A 26,511-nucleotide genomic window follows, 5' to 3' on the forward strand; every position below is an offset into this window, starting at 1 on the left:
TAACCTCTTATGCGGGACCTTATCGAAAGCCTTCTGAAAGTCCAAATACACCACATCCACTGGTTCCCCCTTATCTATTTTGCCAGTTACATCCTCAAAAAATTCCAGTAGATTAGTCAAGCATGATTTACCTTTTGTAAATCCATGTTGACTTTGTCCGATCCTGTCACTGCTTTCCAAGTGCTCTGCTACTACATCTTTTATAGTGGACTCTAGCATTTTCCCCACTACCAATGTCAGGCTTACCGGTCTATAATTCCCCGCTTTTTCTCTGCCACCTTTTTTGAATAGTGGGGTAACATTAGCTACCCTCCAATCCATGGGTACTGTTCCAGAGTCTATTGAGTTCTGGAAGATGACCAGCAATGCATCTACTATTTCTAGAGTTACTTCCTTTAGTACCCTGGGATGTAGATTATCAGGCCCTGGGGATTTATCGGCCTTCAGTCCCATCAATTTTCCTAACACCATTTCCCTACAAATACTGATTTCTTTCAGTTCCACCCTTTCATCAGACCCTATGTTCCGCGGTATCTCTGGGAGGTTATTTGTGACCTCCTTTGTGAAGACAGAACCAAAATATGTATTTAGTTGGTCTGCCATTTCTTTGTTCCCCATTATAAATTCCCCCGATTCTGACTGCAAGGGACCTACGCTTGACTTCACCAATCTTTTTCTCTTTACATATCTATAAAAGCTTTTACAGTCAGTTTTTATGTTCCCTGCAAGCTTACTCTCATATTCTATTTTCCCTTTCTTAATTAATCCCTTTGTCCTCCTTTGTTGAATCCTAAACTGCTCCCAATCCTCAGGATTATTGCTTTTTCTGGCCGATTTGTATGTCCTCTCCTTGGATCTTATGCTATCCCTAATTTCCCTTGTTAGCCACGGTTGAGTCACCTTTTTTGTTTTATTTTTATGCCAAACTGGGATGAACAACTTCTGTAGTTCATCCATTCAGTCTTTGAATGTTTGCCATTGCCTATCCACCGTCAACCCTTTGAGTGCCATTCCCCAATCAATCCTACCCAACTCGCTCCTCAGACCATCGTAGTTTCCTTTATTTAAATTGAGGACCCTAGTTTCTGAGTCAACTACTTCATTCTCCATCTTAATGAAGAATTCGATCATATTATGATCGCTCCGACCCAAGGGGCCTCGTACAACAAGATTGCTAATTAATCCTTTCTCGTTACATAATACCCAGTCTAAGATGGCCTGATCTCTGGTTGGTTCCTCGACATATTGGTCCAGGAAACCATCCCGTAAACACTCCAGGAATTCCTCCTCCACAGTATTGTTACTAATTTGGTTAGCCCAATCTATATGTAGATTAAAGTCACCCATGATGACTACTGTGCCCTTATTGCACGCTTCTTTAATTTCCCTTTTAATGCCATCCCCAACCTCCGCCTTACTGTTTGGAGGTCTATATACCACTCCCAATAATGTTTTTTTCCCCTTAGTATTTCTCAATTCTACCCATACAGATTCCACATCATCAGAACTAATATCCTTCATTATAATTGTGTTCTCTCCACCCGCGGAGACCCTGCTCCAGGGCAGCTGGAGGATCTGTCAAGAGCTTTCTTGACAGATCGGAAAAGCCGTTATCCAGCGCATGCGCAATGCATGCCTAAAACCGGCATTTCCAATGTCCCTACGGGTGAGTACACAGCGCATCCTCACCCATAGGGATCGGAATTTCTGCCTCATTGTGTCCAATTCTGGGCACCACATTTTTGAAAGGATACCAAGGCGAGGGGGCAGAGGAGATTTACTAAAATGGTACCTAGGATGAGAGACTTCAGTTATGTGGAAAGACTAGAGAAGGTGGGATTATTCTCCTTAGAGCAGTGAAGGTTAAAGAGAGACTTAATATGAAGGATTTTGATAGAGTAAATAAGGAGAAACTGTTTCCACTGGCAGGGGCGTGTCAGTAACCAGAGGTCACAGCTTTAAGGTAATTGGCAAAACAACCAGAGGGGAGATGAGATTTTTTTAAGCAGTAAATTGTTATAATCTGGAATGCACTGCCTGGAAACAGAATCAATAGTAACTTTCAAAAGGGAATTGGATATATACTTGAAAAGGAAAAACTTGCAGGATTATGGGGAGTGTGACTAAATGGATAGCTCTTTCAAAGAGCCAGTACTGGCACAGTGGGCTGAATGCCTCCTTCTGTGCTGTATGATTGTAGGAACTTGGGTTGTATTCCTTTGAGTTTAGAAGGTTGAGGGGTGATCAAACTGAGGTGTTTAAAATGATGAATGGATTCAATAGGGTAGATACAGAGAAGCTTTTTCCTCTGGTGGGGGAATCCAGAACAAGGGGGCACAATCTGAAAATTAGAGTTAGGGCATTCAGGAGTGAAATCAGGAAGCACTTTTTCACACAAACAGTAGTGGAAATCTGGATCTTCCAGCACCACCCCCCCTCCCTAAAAAAATGAAAGCTGTGGATGCTAGGGCATTTGAAGGTTTCAGAACTGAGATCGATAGTTTTATATTAGGTAAGGAATGTGGATCAAAGCCTGCTAAATGGACTTGAGGTACAGATCAGCCAAAAGCAAATTGAATGCCAGAACAGGCTTGAGGGGCTGAATTGCCTACTCTTGTTCCTAATGTTTCTGGCAAAGTTGCTAATGGCTTCCCAAGAATGCAGATCATTGTAGTGTGGGTACTGGAGCCACTGCTTTATGTGAATTGACAAGTTGTTAGGATTTCTACCAACAACACCAATTATTTTTGGGGTGGGGGTATCGCAAGGAAAGACTTTGCCACATTGAAGGGTATTTTGGAGCTTAGCATCATAAGCTCAGAGGGTGCAAGTCTGAAAATGTGAATTTTGTTAGCTTGATAGTGGAGGCTGAGTGGGTCCATTCATCTCTGCTGTGATGTTGTTTATCTGCCGGCTGCTGAGCTGGTCGATTCCGAGTGGCTTTCCTGCATGTTTGAATGAAGTTGTTATCAATGCTGGCAGCTGGGCAAGTGTGACCCCTTCCAGCTTCATTGGCATTAAGTTGTCTGCTGCCCGTGTCCTAACTCTCACCAAATCCCATTCACTCATCACCACTGTGCTGGCTGACCTACATTGGCTCACGGTCCAGCAACGCCTCCCACAAATCCCTCCATGGCCTCGGCCCTCCCTGTCTCTGTAATCTCCTACAGCCCCTGCAACCCACAGAGATCTCTGCGCTCCTCCAATTCGGGCCTCTTGCACATCCCCAATTATAATCGCTCCACCATTGGTGGCCATCCCTTCAGCTGCCGAGGCCCTAAGCACTGAAATTCCCTCCCTAAACCTCTCCGCCTCGCTACCTCTCCTCCTTTTAAGATGCTCCTTAAAACCTACCTCTTTGACAAAGCTTTTGGTCACCTATCTCTTTGTGGCTCGGTGTCGAATTTTGTTTGATAATGACTCCTGTGAAGCGCCTTGGGATATTTTACTACATTAAAGGCGCTATATAAGTGCAAGTTGTTGTCCATTTTGCTGGATTTTCATGTAAGAAGTGAATGTACGATGTTTGAAACCATGATACTGGACAGGCTCTTATGGAACGCCTAAAGTTGTAATGGTATTTTTTTAAAACCGGGACGATACGATTAACAATTTTTAATCTACTGGAGTGTTGGCCAGTTCCTTGCGTCTTTGTTAGAGTTGCATGACCCTCAACTGTCTTCAAATCTGAGTGAGATCACCCAATCTCATTTTCCCCACTACCAATGTCAGGCTTACCGGTCTATAATTCCCCGCTTTTTCTCTGCCACCTTTTTTGAATAGTGGGGTAACATTAGCTACCCTCCAATCCATGGGTACTGTTCCAGAGTCTATTGAGTTCTGGAAGATGACCAGCAATGCATCTACTATTTCTAGAGTTACTTCCTTTAGTACCCTGGGATGTAGATTATCAGGCCCTGGGGATTTATCGGCCTTCAGTCCCATCAATTTTCCTAACACCATTTCCCTACAAATACTGATTTCTTTCAGTTCCACCCTTTCATCAGACCCTATGTTCCGCGGTATCTCTGGGAGGTTATTTGTGACCTCCTTTGTGAAGACAGAACCAAAATATGTATTTAGTTGGTCTGCCATTTCTTTGTTCCCCATTATAAATTCCCCCGATTCTGACTGCAAGGGACCTACGCTTGACTTCACCAATCTTTTTCTCTTTACATATCTATAAAAGCTTTTACAGTCAGTTTTTATGTTCCCTGCAAGCTTACTCTCATATTCTATTTTCCCTTTCTTAATTAATCCCTTTGTCCTCCTTTGTTGAATCCTAAACTGCTCCCAATCCTCAGGATTATTGCTTTTTCTGGCCGATTTGTATGTCCTCTCCTTGGATCTTATGCTATCCCTAATTTCCCTTGTTAGCCACGGTTGAGTCACCTTTTTTGTTTTATTTTTATGCCAAACTGGGATGAACAACTTCTGTAGTTCATCCATTCAGTCTTTGAATGTTTGCCATTGCCTATCCACCGTCAACCCTTTGAGTGCCATTCCCCAATCAATCCTACCCAACTCGCTCCTCAGACCATCGTAGTTTCCTTTATTTAAATTGAGGACCCTAGTTTCTGAGTCAACTACTTCATTCTCCATCTTAATGAAGAATTCGATCATATTATGATCGCTCCGACCCAAGGGGCCTCGTACAACAAGATTGCTAATTAATCCTTTCTCGTTACATAATACCCAGTCTAAGATGGCCTGATCTCTGGTTGGTTCCTCGACATATTGGTCCAGGAAACCATCCCGTAAACACTCCAGGAATTCCTCCTCCACAGTATTGTTACTAATTTGGTTAGCCCAATCTATATGTAGATTAAAGTCACCCATGATGACTACTGTGCCCTTATTGCACGCTTCTTTAATTTCCCTTTTAATGCCATCCCCAACCTCCGCCTTACTGTTTGGAGTTCTATATACCACTCCCAATAATGTTTTTTTCCCCTTAGTATTTCTCAATTCTACCCATACAGATTCCACATCATCAGAACTAATATCCTTCATTATAATTGTGTTCTCTCCACCCGCGGAGACCCTGCTCCAGGGCAGCTGGAGGATCTGTCAAGAGCTTTCTTGACAGATCGGAAAAGCCGTTATCCAGCGCATGCGCAATGCATGCCTAAAACCGGCATTTCCAATGTCCCTACGGGTGAGTACACAGCGCATCCTCACCCATAGGGATCGGAATTTCTGCCTCATTGTGTCCAATTCTGGGCACCACATTTTTGAAAGGATACCAAGGCGAGGGGGCAGAGGAGATTTACTAAAATGGTACCTAGGATGAGAGACTTCAGTTATGTGGAAAGACTAGAGAAGGTGGGATTATTCTCCTTAGAGCAGTGAAGGTTAAAGAGAGACTTAATATGAAGGATTTTGATAGAGTAAATAAGGAGAAACTGTTTCCACTGGCAGGGGCGTGTCAGTAACCAGAGGTCACAGCTTTAAGGTAATTGGCAAAACAACCAGAGGGGAGATGAGATTTTTTTAAGCAGTAAATTGTTATAATCTGGAATGCACTGCCTGGAAACAGAATCAATAGTAACTTTCAAAAGGGAGTTGGATATATACTTGAAAAGGAAAAACTTGCAGGATTATGGGGAGTGTGACTAAATGGATAGCTCTTTCAAAGAGCCAGTACTGGCACAGTGGGCTGAATGCCTCCTTCTGTGCTGTATGATTGTAGGAACTTGGGTTGTATTCCTTTGAGTTTAGAAGGTTGAGGGGTGATCAAACTGAGGTGTTTAAAATGATGAATGGATTCAATAGGGTAGATACAGAGAAGCTTTTTCCTCTGGTGGGGGAATCCAGAACAAGGGGGCACAATCTGAAAATTAGAGTTAGGGCATTCAGGAGTGAAATCAGGAAGCACTTTTTCACACAAACAGTAGTGGAAATCTGGATCTTCCAGCACCACCCCCCCTCCCTAAAAAAATGAAAGCTGTGGATGCTAGGGCATTTGAAGGTTTCAGGACTGAGATCGATAGTTTTATATTAGGTAAGGAATGTGGATCAAAGCCTGCTAAATGGACTTGAGGTACAGATCAGCCAAAAGCAAATTGAATGCCAGAACAGGCTTGAGGGGCTGAATTGCCTACTCTTGTTCCTAATGTTTCTGGCAAAGTTGCTAATGGCTTCCCAAGAATGCAGATCATTGTAGTGTGGGTACTGGAGCCACTGCTTTATGTGAATTGACAAGTTGTTAGGATTTCTACCAACAACACCAATTATTTTTGGGGTGGGGGTATCGCAAGGAAAGACTTTGCCACATTGAAGGGTATTTTGGAGCTTAGCATCATAAGCTCAGAGGGTGCAAGTCTGAAAATGTGAATTTTGTTAGCTTGATAGTGGAGGCTGAGTGGGTCCATTCATCTCTGCTGTGATGTTGTTTATCTGCCGGCTGCTGAGCTGGTCGATTCCGAGTGGCTTTCCTGCATGTTTGAATGAAGTTGTTATCAATGCTGGCAGCTGGGCAAGTGTGACCCCTTCCAGCTTCATTGGCATTAAGTTGTCTGCTGCCCGTGTCCTAACTCTCACCAAATCCCATTCACTCATCACCACTGTGCTGGCTGACCTACATTGGCTCACGGCCCAGCAACGCCTCCCACAAATCCCTCCGTGGCCTCGGCCCTCCCTGTCTCTGTAATCTCCTACAGCCCCTGCAACCCACAGAGATCTCTGCGCTCCTCCAATTCGGGCCTCTTGCACATCCCCAATTATAATCGCTCCACCATTGGTGGCCATCCCTTCAGCTGCCGAGGCCCTAAGCACTGAAATTCCCTCCCTAAACCTCTCCGCCTCGCTACCTCTCCTCCTTTTAAGATGCTCCTTAAAACCTACCTCTTTGACAAAGCTTTTGGTCACCTATCTCTTTGTGGCTCGGTGTCGAATTTTGTTTGATAATGACTCCTGTGAAGCGCCTTGGGATATTTTACTACATTAAAGGCGCTATATAAGTGCAAGTTGTTGTCCATTTTGCTGGATTTTCATGTAAGAAGTGAATGTACGATGTTTGAAACCATGATACTGGACAGGCTCTTATGGAACGCCTAAAGTTGTAATGGTATTTTTTTAAAACCGGGACGATACGATTAACAATTTTTAATCTACTGGAGTGTTGGCCAGTTCCTTGCGTCTTTGTTAGAGTTGCATGACCCTCAACTGTCTTCAAATCTGAGTGAGATCACCCAATCTCATTGGGAAGCTGGGACCTGAGTTTGACTTCAGCCTGTGCTGTTGGGATAAACATAGAAACATAGAAGATAGGAGCAGGAGTAGGCCATTTGGCCCCTCGAGCCTGCTCCGCCATTTAATGAGATCATGGCTGATCATCCAAATTCAGTACCCTGTCTCTGCTTTCTCCCCATATCCCATGATCCCTTTAGCCTTAAGAAATATATCCAACTCCTTCATGAATATATTTAATGAATTGGCCTCTACTGCCTTCTGTGGTAGAGAATTCCACAGGTTCACTACTCTCTGGGTGAAGAAATTCCTCCTCATTTCTGTCCTAAATGGCTTACCCCTTATCCTTAGACTGTGAACCCTGGTCCTGGACTCCCCGACCATCGGGAACATCCTTCCTACATCTAGTCTGTCCAGTCCTGTCAGAATTTTATAAGTTTCAATGAGACCCCCTCTCATTCTTCTAAACTCCAGCGAGTATAAGCCCAATCGACACAATCTCTCCTCATACGTCATTCCTGCCATCCCAGGTATCAGCCTGGTGAATCTTCGCTGAACTCCTTCCATGGCAAGAACATCCTTCCTCAGATAAGGCGACCAAAACTGCACACAATACTCAAGATGTGGTCTCAGCAAGGCCCTGTACAACTGCAGCAAGACATCCTTGTTCCTGTACTCAAACCCTCTCGCTACGAAGGCCAACATACCATTTGCCTTCTTAACCACCTGCTGCACCTGCATGCTTACCTTCAGCGACTAGTGCACAAGGACACCCAGGCCTCGTTGCACTTCCCCTTCTCCCAATCTATTGCCATTCAGATAATAATCTGCCTTCCTGTTTTTGACACCAAAGTGGATAACCTCGCATTTATCCACGTTATATTGCATCTGCCATGCTTCTGCCCAATCACCCAACCTGTCCAAATCATCCTGGAGTTTCTCGGCATCCTCCTCACAGCACACACGCCCACCCAGTTTTGTATCATCTGCAAACTTGGAGATATTACATCTATTTCCCTTGTCTAGATCATTAATATATATTGTGAATAGCTGGGGTCCAAGGACCGATCCCTGCAGTACCCCACTAGTCACTGCCTGCCACTCGGAAAAAGACCCGTTTATTCCACCTCTTTGCTTTCTGTCTGCCAACCAGTTCTCTATCCAAGTCAATACCTTGCCCCCAATCCCATGTGCCTTAACTTTACACGCTAATCTCTTATGTGGGACCTTATCGAAAGCCTTTTGAAAGTCCAAATATACCACATCCACTGGTTCTCCCTTATCTATTTTACCAGTTACATCCACAAAAAAGTCCAGTGGATTAGTCAAGCACGATTTACCTTTTGTAAATCCATGTTGACTTTGTCCGATCCTGTCACTGTTTTCCAAGTGCTCTGCTATTACATCTTTTATAATGGACTCTAGCATTTTCCCCACTATCGATGTCAGGCTTACCGGTCTGTAATTCCCTGTTTTCTCTCTACCACCTTTTTTGAATAGTGGGCTAACATTAGCTACCCTCCAATCCATGGGTACTGTTCCAGATTCCATCGAATGTTGGAAGATGATCAGCAATGCATTTACTATTTCTAGGGCCACTTCCTTAAGTACCCTAGGATGTAGATTATCAGGCCCTGGGGATTTATCGGCCTTCAATCCCATCAATTTCCCTACAAATACTGATTTCTTTCAGTTCCTCCCTTTCATCAGACCCTATGTTCCCCGACATCTCTGGGCGGTTATTTGTGTCCTCCTTTGTGAAGACAGAACCAAAATATGTATCTAATTGGTCCCCCATTTCTTTGTTCCCCATTATAAATTCCCCTGATTCTGACTGCAAGGGACCTACGCTTGACTTCACCAATCTTTTCCTCTTCACATATCTATAAAAGCTTTTACAGTCAGTTTTTATGTTCCCTGCAAGTTTACTCTCATTCTATTTTCCCCTTCTTAATTAATCCCTTTGTCCACCTTTGTTGAATCCTAAACTGCTCACAATCCTCAGGTTTACTACTTTTTCTGGCCATTTTATATGTCTTCTCCTTGGATCTTATGCTATCCCTAATTTCCCTTGTTAGCCATGGTTGAGTGACCTTTTTTGTTTTATTTTTATGCCAAACTGGGATGAACAAATTCTGTAGTTCTTTGAATCTTTTCTATTGCCTATCCACCGTCAACCCTTTGAGTGACATTCCCCAATCAATCCTACCCAACTCGCACCTCATACCATCATAGTTTCCTTTATTTAATTCAGGACCCTAGTCTCTGAGTCAACTACTTCACTCTCCATCTTAATGAAGAATTCGATCATATTATGATCGCTCTGACCCAAGGGGCCTCGTACAACAAGATTGCTAATTAATCCTTTCTCATTACATAATACCCAGTCTAAGATGGCCTGATCTCTAGTTGGTTCCTCGACATATTGGTCCAGGAAACCATCCCGTAAACACTCCAGGAATTCCTCCTCCACAGTATTGTTACTAATTTGGTTAGCCCAATCTATATGTAGACTAAAGCCACCCATGATAACTGCTGTGTCCTTATTGCACGCTTCTCTAATTTCCCTTTTAATGACATCCCTAACCTCCGCATTACTGTTTGGAGGTCTATATACCACTCCCACTAACGTTTTCTGCCCCTTGGTATTTCTCAGTTCTACCCATACAGATTCCACATCATCAGAGCTAATATCCTTCCTTACAATTGTGTTAATCCCCTCTTTAACCAGCAATGCTACCCCACCTCCCTTTCCTTTTTGCCTATCTTTCCTGAATATTGAATACCCCTGGATGTTGAGTTCCCAGCCTTGGTCACCCTGGAGCCACGTTTCCGTAATCCCAATCAAATCATATTCGTTTACCTCTATTTGCGCAGTGAATTCATCCACCTTATTATGAATGCTCTTCGCATTAAGACACAAAGGCCTAGAAATTCAGTCGGCTGTGCCACCCGTTAGCGTCTTAAGAGGGCGCTAAGTGGGTCGGAAGCCACTGGCCACGCCTCCCGCTAAATTCAGCGGGACGCTAATGGCGGCGCTAGCCGTTAGCGCTGCGCCGCTAACGATGACGTCATCGGTGTGCGCAGCGCCCCGCAGATGCCCCGATCGCGATATTTAGATGCGCCCCCTGCTTTAATGCCGGACGCTATGTGCGACCAGTTCAGGGGAGCCTACCTGCGGCGGTAGAGGCGCTAATTAAAGGAGAGGTGTGGGGCGGCCATTTTTGCCGCCTGCCAGCACCTCTCCGCGCTGCCGTCCCCGGCCTCCTAAACCCTCCCCCCCCCCCACCCCCCGCGGAGTGCCGACTGCGTTCCAAGAGCCCGGCACTTGTCCTCGGTGCCGAGCTCTTTTGCCGGCACTCGCGATCCTCGGGGGCCCAGCTGGGCCCCAGATTGTGCTGCACAAGGCCCCTCCCCTTGTAAGAAGGGGAGGAAGGCCTGCAGTACCGCAGCGCGACGTGCCGCTGCGTGTGGTGCTGCGGCACGTTGCGCAGCGATATTTAGTTGCAGCGCCTCAAAAGGGATGCAGGGCACCTCCAGTAGCACCGCGCTTCCCTCTGGGGCGCTCCAACTGAACTTCCGGCGGGCGACCGCAACTGCTACTTTTAGCGCCCTGGCGAGGCTGGCGCCCCAAACGGGGCTATAGTGAATTTCTAGGCCAAAGTCTTCAGGCTTGTTTTTTTAACGCTCTTTTTTTAAACGCTGTTTTTTTAAACATCATCTTTCTCTGCTGATTGCAACAGTCTTTGAGCAGATGAGATTGGGTGATCTCAGCGGTTCGATGAGATTGGGTGATCTGAGCAGTTCGATGAGGGTTGGTATCTGAAACATCACGTTGGTGCAGTAGTGGACACTCCTCTGAGCTTGGGGGCGGTTAAAGGATAGTTGGTGCCGTGTTTGTAATTGTGTCTACAATCCAGCAGAGGGAGGGTAGAATCATAGAATGGTTACAGCATGGAAGGCCATTCGGCCCGTCGAGCCCGTACCGACTCTCTGCAAGAGCACTTCAGCTAGTCCCACTCCTCCGCTGGGGTGCCCTGGCAATTCTGCCATTGTTCATTTGGTAACTTGTTGGCTGGAAATGTTAAGAGTGAAAAAATTACAATTTAACAAAGACACATTGGTCTTATAAAAGGACTATTTTTTCTTTATTATTCCCATAAGTTGGAAGTTGCTTTACTTTGCATGTGGTACTTGACCTGGTAGGAAAATAAAAAGAGGTTCCTCACCATGACAAACACAAAGTGAGACCATATCTTTCTTTTCTGCTGATTAAATATGAAGAGCATTAGTTATAAGGCTGTGACGCAGCTAGGACACCAGTCTGAGGGAAATTGGATGAGAGTTGCTGGGGTTTCAAGGGCTGCTTTAAACCATCAGAAGTTTTGTCATTGACCCTTCATTTGCTCTGATTCAAAGCACGCCAGTAAACTAAGTCATGAGATGAGTGTATGTACATAAACTAAAAAAAATAATGCATCTTATTCAAGGTGAGTTTAAAAAGTCTGTACAACTGAAGGTTTCAGATAATGTGAAGTTCATGGACATTGGTATCTTGGTAATGGTGCTACCTTTTTATAATTGAAGAACCACAAATGTGACTTCCATGAAAGTCTCCCAGTTGCTGGTGATTTGCAGCACTGCATGTATTGGTAGAACTGAGAGGTGCTATAATGGGATGCAGTTTCAAGAATGGAACAATGAGCTTTAATAGAATTTTTTGAGTGGGACAAGCCCATTCATTGAGTGTGGGAGGGATTTGAAAATACTTGCACGTGACAATGGAACTGGTAGAGTATCATGAAGTTTCTCTTCTCTGGCATGTGGGGGGGGGAAGGGGGTTGGTCGGTTACCTGTACTCGCAGGGTAAAAAAAAGGGACATCAAGCTGGATGTGCTGTACTTGAACTTCGCTCGTTTCTGTTGCCACTGGTACTCCAAAGTGCTGCAGCTTTAAAAATCACCTGATGCCTTATTCTTTGAATTGGAAGTTGTGTGTCAGGAGCCCTTTCAGAAGGGTCCTCCTTTTTCAAATATTTATTTACAGCCTATTTCCTCCTCTGCATGATAACCAGCAGACATGAACAAATAACTCCCTTTGTCCACACCATGTTTATCTGTCATAGCCTAAAGAATGAAATCTTAAATTCAGCACCAGGTTCTGCATCGGTCTGAAGTGCTTTGATGAAAGAGAAACCAGCAGTGGCCTGTAAGCAGTGCAACTCCACCTTGTGTTGTGAGGTAATGCGGCATTCTTTCTAATTGGATCCCCCACGAGTGTGGAGGTTGACTGATTCCAGCTCCAGCACTATTATCTCTGACTGACACTTCCATTACTCTGAAGGGAAAAAAGATGAACGTCACCTGTCATCTGCCAGTTAATTGTGTTGCTGGATGTATGTCGCTGGGGCACATGTTGGACATTTATGAACATTACGGCTTCCTCTGATGTCCAGCTTCCTTCGCCGATCGATAACAACTTCTGCAGTAAGCACATAATTGAGTGACGGCACTTACTGCTGTGATCCCGAAGTGGAGTCTTTTGTGTGAAAAGCCTTGTCAATTCTTAACACAGATGAGCCGTAATTTGCTTTTTACTATGTTCAGTGTTGACGCTGTGGAAATAAATGGTATGTTTTTTGTTTTGATCTCTTCCTCCTTGCAGATAAATGGTAAGGATGTCCAAGATCGGGAGGAGGCAGTGGCGTTGCTCTCCAGTGAGGAAAGCAGGAATATTCTGCTGCTGGTTGCCAGACCAGAGATCCAGGTAACTACTGACTAAGAGAGAAAAATCATTTATATTTAAACTGCGTCTTTCGCATGCTCGGGCAGTCCTAAAGAGCTTCATGGTCAAAGAAGTGCTTTAGATTTGAAGTTCAGGTAAACACAGCAGCCTCCACCCTTCATTGCACACAGCAAGATGCCAGAAACAGCAATGAGATAAATGACCAAAATAATCGGTTTTCAGCAATGTTGGTTGAGGGATAGATATTGGCCAGGAGAACTTTACAAGTCCACCTCCGCCATTGCAGCACTCCCTCAGTACTGCACTGAAGTACTGAGCCTAGATTATGTGCTCAAGTCCCTGGAGTGGGGCTTGAACCCACAACCTTCTTCCTCAGAGGCGAGAGTGCTACCACTCAGCAAAGGCAGGTACCTATGGGATTGGACAATTCCCCTTGGTCTCCATGGATAGTGGCTAGCATTAGTGATGGCACAGAAGGAATTTCAAACCTCTCACAGCAGACACTTGTGATTAAGCCTACACCAGAAGCGTTGCCTTGAATCTTTTTTCATTCGTTAAGGGGAATTTTTTTTGTCACGTATTCCTCCCTATAAAGAACCACAAATGAAACCTGCAGTAATTACAAAAGCATATTGTGAATGTCAAAATAAAATAGAAAATAATAGATGCTCAAATTGGGGGCTGTAATTTAAGATTAGGTTTTGAATGATACTTGAGTGTTCCCTCTAAACCTCATGGCTTTACCATGCCTAGGCATTTTGTATTCTATACATGAGGATACCATTACCACTGAATATTCCCTTGTATTACTCAATGGAGAAACCCAGTGTGAGGAGGTAACGGACTAAGGCTAACACACGCTGTGACTGACTGGGCAGGGTTTGGAGCATTAAATCGCATTTATTGCTCATTGGAAAATTCTCTACTCGTTTATTTGGAACTTCAAACTTCTTGCATTTGTACTTTCTCAAGTTATGGAAACTGTTAAAGGCAAGTCTAGGTTTGTTTGGCGATGTTCAATCTTTCTGGTTACAAGGAGCTTGCAGCAGTAGCAACGGCTTGTTGCCTTGGCTGAACTACTTGGTGGTTCCAGCACTGGTTACGTCCCTGGGACTCCTAACTTCGCCCCATAATACAAGGTCAACATGATGTGCTTGGAGAGCGGCAGGGCCAGGACCCAACTTTTTGGGGCTTCCAATAAAAATGCCTGATGCATTATTTAGGCCTTGAAGGCAAGAGATGGGGCAATGAAGGGTGGAGGAAAGGGGCCAGTAATCTATTTAGTGGATGGCCTCCCTTAAAGAGCTTTTCGCTCAAGCAAATACCGCTAATGTACGTGGGCCCTCCGTAGTATCTTGTTTCCAGGAATTGGCGTTGCTCTATTTGTTGTGTTTCACAATTTGACATCCATTAGTCTTAAAATAAACTGGAGACACACAAAGAAATACACACAGTAATTTGCAGAATTAATCAGTACAATTTTGTACAAATGTGTGTTCCATTGAAAGCTGCCACATTAATGGTTCCTATGGGAATTCCAGTGTTGAGATGTCAACACATACCTGTCACAACACTAGGTGGTGCTGTATTATCCTCTACTCACAAATCATTCAAAATGCTTTCTGAAATAAAGTTTTTACTTGAAGGGTTCATGGTTTTGCCCAGAGCTGAGACTGTGATAGAGGAAGGCAGATTTTACAGTCGTAACAGCATGTGCAGATTCCCAGGATACATCAGTACCAGTTGGTCTACTGGAATACTTTTGTTCAGTATCTAATAATTTCTGTTTAGCTCAAAACATTCTCCATTTTTTTTATTTGCCTCTGATTGATTAAGTTTGGATTTTCCAACAAAGCCATCTCCCTCACTCCCATCCAATCCTCCCATCTCCACTCCCTGCCATCGTCCCCTCATCCCTCACTCACTCCCAACCGATCCTCCCATCTCCACTCCCTGCCATCGTCCCCTCATCCCTCACTCACTCCCATCCGATCCTCCCACCTCCACTCCCTGCCATCATCCCCTCATCCCACACTCACTCCCAACCGATCCTCCCATCTCCACTCCCTGCCATCTCCCCCTCATCCCTCACTCACTCCCAACCGATCCTCCCATCTCCACTCCCTGCCATCTCCCCCTCATCCCTCACTCACTCCCAACCGATCCTCCCATCTCCACTCCCTGCCATCTCCCCCTCATCCCTCACTCACTCCCATCCAATCCTCCCATCTCCACTCCCTGCCATCTCCCCCTCATCCCTGCCTCCCATCTCCTTCCCCCAAATTTCCTTCCCTTCACATTCCCCACCTCTCTCTCTCCCATTCCCCTAACTCTCATCTCCCTCCTCCTTCCCCTGCATCCTTTCCTCCCACCTCCCCTCCCCATGTCTCTGATGCAGATAATCCAAGCCCACGTTTTTCTGAAAGCCTTGGCAATGACGCTATTTCCTTGTGACTTTAACTGTCCCTTTTAACAGACACAGTTCATCTTCTCAGCAGTGAATCATTCAACTGTGTATCCACTGGAACTTCCCATCTTTCACCTGAAGTTCTCAAAGTGATTCCTGGTTGGAACAAAGTAAGGAATAAAGCAGAACTGCTTTCTTTTGACTTTGTCAAAGATTCCTTGCATTTCACTGCACTCTTTTTCCACTGGATTCAATATTTCTGAATCTCGGCCCTTTTGAACCTCGTTGGCCAGTAAATCACAACTGAGGAAAGGTCAGAATTGAATGAAGGTAGGATTGGTTCTGATAAAGCCCCGATGATAAATATTCAAGGAATTTTTGAACTGATTCTTTGTGCAATATTTGCACCTAAACCCGTAGCAGTTTACAGCATAGGAAGAGGCCATGCGGCCCATTGTGTCTCATGGCTCTTTGCTGGAATAAACTAATTTCACTTGCCCACGCTTTCCCCATGGCCCTGTATCTTCCTCCGCTTCAAATATTTATCCAATTTTCTCTGAGAAGAATCAATGCTCACATCCCTGTGGCAAATAATAGCACGCTCCAAAAACCCTTGACATATAGAAATTTCTCCGAACCCATCTCAGTGACAGTTTTAAATTGATGATCCCTTGTCACTGACTCTCCAACCAGAGGGAGTATTCTTTCCCTATTCACTCTATCTAAACCCCGTGTAACTTGGAAAACCTCCATTAAATCTGCTCCAGTATAAATAGTCCCAATATTTTAAGTCTCTCCTCATAACTATAGTTTCACATCCCTGGTATCATCCTGGTGAATTTACATTGTATACTCTCTATGCCTTTAATGTCTTTCCTATAATAGGTTGCCCAAAACTCTCAAAACAGCCTAACCAATGCCGTATACAAATTTATCATTACATCTGTACTGTGAAATCACTTTTTATGAAACCCAAAATGCTGTTGGCCTTTGTTATGGCTTCATCTACCTGCACTCATACTTTCAGGGTATTATATATTTGAAGCCCTAGGTGTCTCTGTTCATCCTTCAGTGTCTTTCCATTTAGTGTATACTTTTTATTCATCCAAAATATATTACCTCAGACTTCTCCACATTAAATTGAGTCTGCCCATTCCGCCAACCTGAAGAATTATGGTCGAGCTCGCTGTTTGCCAAACAACCCATACTTTGCGTCATCTGGAAATTTCAAGATGATACTCCCTATTTTCAAGTCCAAATCATCTATCTATACATAGGAACATGAGTAGGCCATTTAGCCCCTCCAGCCTGTTCCACCATTCAATGAGATCATGGCTGATCTATGACCTAACTCCATATACCTGCCTTTGCCCCATATCCCTTAATACTTTTGGTTAACAGAAATCTATCAATCTCAGATTTAAAATTAACAATTAACCTAGCATCAACTGCTGTTTGCAAAATAGAGTTCCAAACTTCTATCACCCTATGTGTGTAGAAGTGTTTCCTAACTTCACCCCTGGAAGGTCTGGCTCTAATTTTTAGGCTATGTCCCCTAATCCTAGATTCCCCAACCAGCGGAAATAGTTTCTCTCTATCTACCCTATCAGTTCCCCTTACTATCTTGAAAACTTCGATAAAATCACCCCTTAATCTTCTAAATTCCAGGGAATACAACCCTAGTTTGTGTAATCTCTCCTCATCTTTCTAACCCTTGGAGTCCAGGTATCATTCCAGTAAATCTACACTGCACTCCCTCCAGAGCCAATATATCCTTCCTAAGGTGTGGTGCCCAGAACTGAAGATAGGACACCAGGTGTGGTCTAACCAGGGTTTTGTATAGCTAGAGCATGACTTCTAACCCTTTGTATTCTAGTCTTCCAGATATAAAGACCAGCATTCCATTAGCCTTTTTGATTATGTTTTGTACCTGTTCATGACATTTTAATGATCTATGTACCTGGATCCCCACTGTTTGTAGCTTTTCACCATTTACAAAGTACTCTCATCTATCGTTTTTTGGTCCAAAGTGGATGGCCTCACACTTGCCTATATTGAAATCCATTTGCCACAGTTTTGTCCATTCACTTAATCGATTAAAATCTCTCTGTAATTTTATGCTTACACCTACACTGCTACGCCACCTATCTTTATGTCATCGCCAAATTTGGACATGTGGCTCTCTCTACTGAATAGTTGAGGCCCCAACCCTGTGGGATGCCACTAGTCATATCCTGCCAATTAGAGTACCTACCCATTATCCCTATTCTCCGTCTCCTGTCACTCAGCCAATCTCCTAACCAGGTCAATAATTTGCCCTCAATTCCATGAGCTTCAACTTTAGCTAACAGTCTCTTATGAAAGACTTTATCAAATGCCTTCTGGAAGTCCATATAAATAACATCGATAGACATTCCCCTATCCACTACTTTAGTCACCTCTTCAAAAAGTTCAATCAGGTTCGTCAGTCATGACCTGCCCATTACAAATCCACGCTGGCTCTCTCTGATCAGCTGAAAATTTTCAAGGTGTTCAATCACTCCATCCTTAATTATAGACTCTAGTAATTTCCCGACAACAGATGTGAGGCTAACTGGTCTATAATTCCCTGGTTTCCCTCTCTCACCTTTCTTAAATAGCAGAGTAACACGTGAAATTTTGCAATCTAAAGGAACGGTTCCTGAATCGAGAGAACTTTGGAAGATCATAGTTAGGGCATCTGCAATGTTCTCACCTACTTCCTTTAACACCCTGGGATGAAAACCATCTGGTCCTGGGGATTTGTCACTTTTTAGTGCAATTATTTTCATTATTACTGTTAACTTGCTGATAATTTTGTTGAGTCCCTGTCCCTGATTCAATATTAGTTTGGGATGGCCGCATGCTATCTTCTTCCTCTGCTGTAAATGCTGACATAAAGTAATTATTTAACATGTCCGCCATTTCCTTATTTTCATTTATATTGTCATTATCAATTTTTAAGGGACCCACATTGCTCTAAACCACCTGCTTTTTCCTAATATTGTAGATTTTTTTTGTGTTTTTATATCCTTTTCTTTTCATACTTTTAGTAGCTCTTACTATCAGTTTTGTCACCCTTTGCTGTTCTTTGTCTCTCTTCCATTCTATTCTGTGCTATTTTTTGCATTCTTGTATGCATTTTCCTTTAGTTTTATGCCGTCTCTTTAGTCGTCCATGGCTGTTTTTCTGGCAAACAGAGCTCTTGCCCCTTAAAGTTATAAACTGGTTCTGTATCACATTAAATTCTTTTTTGAACACCTCCCACTGATCTTCTGTTGTTTTATCCATTAACAGATTTGCCCAGTTTACTGTGGACACTCGCTATCTCATCCTGTTGAAGTCAGCCTTACCTTAATCTAGAATTATAGCTGTTTCGCGTTTCTCCCTTTCAAACACAACATTGAACTCGATCTATGGTCGCTATTAGATAAATGTTCATGCACCGTTAGGTTGTTAAATCTGGCTGATTACTCATTAATTAAATTAATCTGGCCTGCCCCCTTGTTGGTTCTAGGACATATTGTTGCAGAAAACTATCCTGAACACACTCAAGAAATGTGTTACCTTTCTGACAAGAGCTCGCCTGCTTATCCCAATCTATATGGAAGTTAAAATCCCCCACTAAAGCCACTCTGCTTTTACTACGTGTTTGTCTAATATCTGCATTAATACATTCTGCCACTTCACAGCTGCTACCAGGGGCCTATACACAACTCTTACTACAGTCTAAAATCCTTTTCTATTTCTTAATTCTACCCATAAAGTCTCCACTGCCTGCTTATCTCTCGTTATATCATCTCTTATCATAGAAGTTATTTCATCCTTAATCGCTAATGCTACTCCTCCCCCACTACCCCTATCCTTCCTGTGGACCTTATAATCTAGTATATTCAGTTCCCAGTCAGGACGGTCTTGCAGCAGTGTCTCAGGAATGGCTACCATGTCGTACCCTCTAAGTTGGATTTGCGTCTGCAATTCATTCAATTTGTTCCTTATATTCCATGCGTTTGTATAAAGAACATTTATTTGGGCCACACACCTGTTCTTCTGCTCTAATGTTGTTTTTCTCATACATTTCTAATTTCTCTCTCCTGATTTAATTATTTTACATATTTTAGTTTTCCCTTTACCTGTAGTGCCTAACACAATTTTTGACTATACTCTACTCTCTTCCTTTTCATTTGCTTTAACATTATTATTTATACTACCTTTTCCACCTGAGCCCCCCCCCCCCATTTACTAGTTTAAAGTCCTTGTGACCCTATTTATCCTTTCCGCTAGGACCCTGGTCCCAGCCCGATTCAGGTGTTATACGGAGAACAAAAATAGACCCAGTGCTGATCCCAGGGATACACCATTTCCATCTGTCCTCCAATCTGAGCAACACCCATTTACCCAAACTCTTTGTTTCCTGTCTGTCAACCGACTTTCTATTCTACATTTCCTCTTATACTAAACCAACAAGCCTCCCGTGTTACGCACCTTTTGAATATCCATTACACACCACACGTACCCGTTGCAGTTGCTTTTATTGATCCTCCACCAATGTTGTGTGTGGAACTCGTTTGGAATAAAATTGAAGGAATATCACTCCTTTATAACATGGCTGCCTCTTACTCCTCGTCCTCTGACTTGTAGACTTACACATCAGCGAAGAATTTACCAAATGAATGACTGTGTTACAACTATGAATAGCTCCCTCTGATGGACACAGATGCAATTACACAATATAGTTCTAAACACGACAAATCCAACAAAAGAATTCTTGGAAACAATATATTTTGAACCTCGCAAGCATCCATTTAGCATTTCTTCATTCAGCTTAGATTTGCTGATTCTTAGTGGAGACTTGTACTGTTTGGTGATTGTTTTGTAACATCTTGCCTTCTCTAATATTTCTGTCAGTTGGATGAGGGATGGCTTGATGATGACCGCAATGATTTTCTCGATGAGCTACATATGGATATGTTGGAAGAGCAACACAATCAAGCGATGCAGTTTACAGCTACTGGCCTTGAGCAGGTAACATTCAAGACAGACGAGCATCTGCCATTTGTCATCAGTTATATTTTATGATACTTACACTTTCATTGAAGTGCCAGCAGTAGAGATATTTATAGTAAAACAGCTCTCAACCTTGCTCTAAATGGTATTCATTTTAACAAACATTTCTGCCCTTCAGACCAACATGTTTCTGACAATCCTGTTGTATCAACTATCTGAATCATTCTTAACAGAGCAAATAGTCAACGTACTTTTGCCAACTCATGGTCATGATTTTGTTGAGAAGGACCTATTATTCCTTTTTGGAAAGTTTTTTCCTTAACATAACTCCCATGAGATGGAACACTTCATTTCAGGAGCCCAGTGTCCGAGTTGAACAGTACAGGTTAGATGCAGAGTATAGTCTCTCCATTCCGCACCAATGATGTACTTTAACCCTAAACTCAGAAAAGCAATCCTTGCTGCATCAGTGAGAAGTTTGCATTTGCTATGACAGCTGTCCTTTTGAGACTGTCAGTTAGTGTTGAGGCAGATTTGTACTCTAGAAGTCCACCTCGAATAACTGGGTGGAGGCTGTCACACTCACTTTGCTGAGCACCTTTCTGGCCAATTCTCATGTCATTTTCCCAGTTCTCTACTATATTCCAAGCAAGAATTGGCAACATATCGCAAACAAGATTTTGAATTTTCAAAGCCTAATAGACAAAAGTACTCCTCAAGGAGGGAATGGTTCTTTAAGCAACAGATTACCAGCCGCCATCTGCTGTTGATGTTTCCCTATCTGGCAACTAACATTGACAGAATTGGATCATCTATCCCTCGATGTCCTGTTTTCTGGTTGGTGCTTTACCTTGCCACAATGAAAATCAACTCGGAAGCCAGTAAACAGATGTCCACAACTATTCTGATCGCCCATCGCAGTTCCTAATGGTGTTGGATTTGCTCTCCAACTGGAAGTAATGCCTAATAAAACCTAACACTGATAAGACTCCCCTGATCACTTGAAACCAGTTTACTTGTCTGATTATCATTTGGTCTGCATCCAAGCAGACGTTTCTTGTACTCTTGAAAGGAATACCAACGGTGAAGGTTGCTAGTATGATGGGGCCAACTGGACCAATCTCAAACAGGAAGTTGTTACCTCAGACTGGTATCCAACCTACTCTTCAAAAGATTCAGGCTTCACCTGGGTTCATACCAAGCAAATGGCTGAACAGTGGCACATCCCATCATACTCTAGAAGTCCACCTCGAATAACTGGGTGGAGGCTGCCACACTCACTTTGCTGAGCACCTTTCTGGCCTATTCTCATGCCATTTTTCCCAGTTCTCTACTATATACCAAGCAAGAATTGGCAACATATCGCAAGCAAGATTTTCTAGAGTACAAATCTGCCCCCAGCACTAACTGACAGTCTCATTCATAGTGTTTTTCAGATGAGGATTACTGCTTAACCACAGAACAGGAAAGCCCATTTACATACCAAGTCCTAGTACAAAAAGACCTGGTTTTCACCTCATCAGAGATATAAATCAAAGAAAGTATGTGACACACAGACAGCACAAGGACTAATGGAAGATTCTCAAATCTACTAACATTGAGTACTGTCTAACATAGAATCTAGTAGCACAGAAGGAGGCCATTTGGCCCATTGTGCCTGTGCCGGAAAGAGCTATCAAATTAGTCCCGCCCCTCTGCTCTTTCCCCATAGCCCTGCAATTTTCTCCCTACAAGTATTTATCCAATTCCCTTTGAAAGTTACAATAGAATCTGGTTCCACCGCCCTTTCAGGTACTGCATTCCAAATCATAATAACTGGCTACATAAAAAAAATCTCCACATCTCACCTCTGGCTCTTTTGCCAATTACCTTAAATCTGTGTCCTCTGGTTACTGAGCCGCCTGCCAGTGGAAACAGTTTCTCCTTATTTACTCTATCAAAACATTTCATGATTTTGAACACCTCTTAAATCTTCCTTTAACTTTCTCTGCTCTAAGGAGAACAACCCCAGCTTCTCTAGTCTCTCCACATAACTGAAGTCCCTCATCCCCGGTACCATTCTAGTAAATCTCTGTTACAAGTAGGATGCTAAACCCTAACATGTCTACCAAGAGCTGCTGCTCCTGACAAGCACTTGTCCAGTCTTTTCCCTCTTCCTTTAAGAACCTCCTTAAAACCCACCTCTTTGGCCAAGCTGTTGGTCACCCCTCCTAGTTTCCTTCTTTGGTGCTGTGTCCATTTTTTGCTGTTGAGTGCCTTGGGATGTTTTTCTATTTTAAAGGGGCTACATAAACGCAAGTGGTTGTTCAAAGCAACTGGTACTTTCTGCGTCTGAATGTATTTTTTTTTATCAACACAGAAAAAGCACGAAGAAGATGGTGGAACAACAGACACTGCAACCACCTCTTCCAATAACCACGAGAAGGACAGTGGGCTAGGCCGTACGGACGAGAGCGTGAGGAATGATGAGAGTTCCGAGCAGGAGATACTGGGAGAGGAGCAGAACAGCACCTCGCTGCAAAGCCAGCGGGAGCTGGGCTACAGCCAGGACACTTTGGGCAGCAGCGAGCTTCAGTGCAATGAGAGCTTTGTGTCGGGGGAATATAATGACTCGGATTTTGTTGGCACTCAGGATGAAGAATGTGAGAGGTTCAAGGAGCTTCTGGAGCTGAAGTGCAAGATGAGCAATCGAAGCCAGTTTGACCTTTACTATTCCACGAGCACAATAGAATGTGGCAGGAGGCAACAAGAGGTGGTGGATCGGGAGCTGGAGATCCTCAATGAGGAACTGAGGAACATTGAACTGGAGTGCCAGAATATCATGCAGGCACACCAGCTTCAGAAAGTGAGGGAGGAGTATGGAGATGTGTGGTCAATCCATGGCAGTGGGTTCAGGGACTACAACACCAGCATAGACACGCAAAGGGGAAAGCTGGCTGACATCATGGAGCACCCCGAGAAATCGGACAAAGATAGCTCCAGTGCCTACAATACCGCAGAGAGCTGCCGCAGCACTCCCTTAACCGTGGACCAGTCACCAGACAACTCACTCCAGCGAATCGTCAGCATCACCAACAAGAAGAACCTGAGAAGCTCTATCGAAACTGCTCAGGTTTTGTCCAGGCAGAACAGTAGAGAGGCCAGCCCTGCTGTAAGCAGCTCCTCGGAGACACCGGAAACGGCCGTGCCCGGAGAAGACACGGAGAACGTGACGGAGGGGAGCAAGTCTGGAGACCAGGAGAAAGACGGCAGCAGCGCCCAGCACATCCCTTATCTGTCGCCGTACCACAGCTCTCCGTACAGGCACGTCAACATACCCGCTCACGCGAGGCACTACCAGAGCTACATGCAGCTCATCCAACAGAAATCTGCGGTAGAGTACGCCAACAGCCAACTCAGCCTGGTGAGCATGTGCAAAGACTCTCAGAAAGCCACGGCCGAGTCCAAGATGGAGTGGAAGGTGAAGATCCGCAGCGACGGGACTCGGTACATCACAAAGCGGCCCGTGCGGGACCGCCTGCTCAAGGAACGTGCCTTAAAGATCAAAGAGGAGCGCTGCGGCATGACCACAGACGACGACGCCATGAGCGAGATGAAGACCGGCCGTTACTGGAGCAAGGAAGAGCGAAAGCAACACGTGGTGCGAGCCAAGGAGCAGCGGAGACGGAGGGAGCTCATGATGCGCAGCCGGTTGGAGTGCCTCAGGGAGAACCCCCAGAGCGGCGGCGAAGGGAAAAAGGAAGTCAACATAATTGAACTGAGCCACAGAAAAATGATGAGAAAGCGCAACAAGAAAATCTTTGACAACTGGATGACAATCCAAGAACTAATGACACATGGTGCCAAGTCTCCCGATGGCACAAGAATCTACAATTCCTTCCTGTCGGTTACTACTGTGTGAAAGGGACTCTTTTTATAAGGACACTACCCATTTGAGGTAGAATACAATTGCCTCGTTAAATGTGGCATGTCACTTTTTCTATCTGAGAACTGCTTCTAATGTAATTATGGTTTTTACAAGCAGTTGCTGATCACTTTTACAAAATGTATTACAATTTGTGGTACCTTTGTCTGTAGGTTGCAACTTCCCATCATCCATACCATGATCTTCAATCCAGTTATTTGTAAAAAAAAAAGGAGCCATATTTCATATTATACTATGCCTATTGTAACTTAAGAATCTGACTTTATTACAAGTCCATTAATCATTACACAGGTTTCTTTTGTAATGTATGTTTATGTTATTAAAACTATAATTATGTTGCCAAACCCCAGTAGCTTTGCATACTTGTCCACATGCATTGCAGTGCTAGCTTTTACATCACTTTACTTTCTCTGCTGCCAAGTGGAGCATAAACTATTAACATCTGAGCGTTTAACTTTCACATTTGTTCAGCCATGTATTGTACAATTAGACTGTAAATTAAAAGTGTATTGTCCAAGTAAAGTGTAGGTGGATGAGTGACTCGTACTCTAGTGGAATCGATGCTGTAGTCAGGTAAATATGTGGTTATTGTGAAGATGAAAAAATAAATTATTGCTTATATTTGAAGAAATACAGATTGCAGAGTAAATGTTATTGTAAAATCTTTCCCTGCACTCATTACAAATATCTTCCTGTTGACATTGAACAGACTTAACTGGCCTCGGGAGAACTGTTATTTTAAAGACCACAGCTACAATCAATAGTATTTCTATTAAATTTTTAGCAACTGAATTTTCCAGAGGTGTCATGCTTTTTTGCTAATCTCCGTGTGCTGGATTTTAAATTACCAATCACACCCGCATATGCATCTTCTTTGACATGAGAACAAGGTCGGTCTGTATATAATAGATATTTTAAGCGGGCAAAGAAGACGGACTGGCATTCTCATCTCTCGTGGAAACAAGCCACCCATCCTGAGGTCAGATGCTTTGACTGTGCTAGCTCAGAAACAAATTACGCCAAATCCCAGTCCAAACAAAATGGTTGCTGGCAGGCGTGGGAGTGTGTTCCTTCAAGTGGAAGTATTTGTGGCAGGGTGAGGGTGACAATGAACTGCAATCCAAGAACCCTTTGAGCATCTGGTGTGCAGTTTGTGCACTGGCTTGGAGAAGTTGGAGCATGGATCCAAGCAATTGCCTTTAGCATTCTTATATGTCTTGAGCAGCTGCCTGGCAACTTGGAACATCCAACAGGGTAGTTTTGAGTCTTTATTTGGGTTGAGAGATGGCGTGTGGCAAGTGGAAGCCTGCAGCATTTATCTGAGCAATTTTAAGGAGCTCTGTTGAAAGAGCTATCCAAACAGTCCCACTCCCCTGCCCTATCCCCATAGCCTTGCAATTTTTTCCCTTCAAGGATTTATCCAATTTGCTTTTGAAAGTTATTACTGAATCTGCTTTCACCACCCATTCAGGCAGTGCATTCCAGATCACAACTACTCGCTGTGTGAAAAGAATTCTCATGTCACTTCCAGTTCCTTTGCCAATCACCTTAAATCTGTGTCCTCTGGTTACCGACCCTTCTGCCACTGGAAACAGTTTTACATTATTTACTCTATCAAAACATTTCATAATTTTGAACAGCTCTGTTAAATCTCCCCTTAACCTTCTCTGCTCTAAGGAGAACAACCTCAGCTTCTCTAGTCTCTCCACGTAACTGAAGTCCTGCATCCCTGGTACCATTCTAGTGAATCTCCTTTACACCTTCTCTAGGGCCTTCACATCCTTCCTAAAGTGTGGTGCCCAGAGTTGGACATGATACTCCAGCTGGAGCCTAACCCATGATTTATAGAGGTTTAGCATAATTCCCTTGCTTCCTGCTCAAAGTCAGGGCATTTGAGCAGGTTGCACACTTAGTTCTGGGCTAATGCCAGGTGCAAAGTGTTGGGGAGGTATTGTATTAGCACTGTGGCATTGGATTAAATGCTTCAACATAATTTTATAGGGTCTTCTATATCTTGGGACTGTGTAGATACCAAATTGGCTTAGTTTAATGTCATGTTTTAAAGATTTTAGTTGGTTTGCTTTTCAGCACGATTGCAGATGTAGATGACTTTTCCGGGATATAACTGGTCTGCAGACCTTAAATCCAACCTCAGTATTGATACACTACAAGCTTGAAAAATATTCTGTCCCATAGGACATGATGATGCAATTAGGTG

General features: G+C 43.6%; 1 protein-coding gene across 1 annotated transcript in view; it reads left to right on the top strand.

The window, feature by feature from the left end:
* Positions 1-24,924, top strand: part of pdzrn4 (PDZ domain containing ring finger 4) — a 547,764-nt gene extending 522,840 nt beyond the window's left edge. The window contains exons 10-12 of the mRNA XM_086008682.1: positions 12,856-12,957; positions 20,270-20,386; positions 22,728-24,924. Of these exons, the coding sequence (XP_085864808.1) occupies positions 12,856-12,957; positions 20,270-20,386; positions 22,728-24,269 (1,761 nt within the window). The 3' untranslated portion in view covers positions 24,270-24,924. The remainder of the gene's footprint in view (positions 1-12,855; positions 12,958-20,269; positions 20,387-22,727) is intronic.
* Positions 24,925-26,511: the final 1,587 nt, after the last annotated feature.

Source organism: Somniosus microcephalus, chromosome 16 (assembly GCF_052327205.1).
Source record: "Somniosus microcephalus isolate GS21.2 chromosome 16, FLI_Smic_1.0, whole genome shotgun sequence".
NCBI classification, from domain to species: domain Eukaryota; kingdom Metazoa; phylum Chordata; class Chondrichthyes; order Squaliformes; family Somniosidae; genus Somniosus; species Somniosus microcephalus.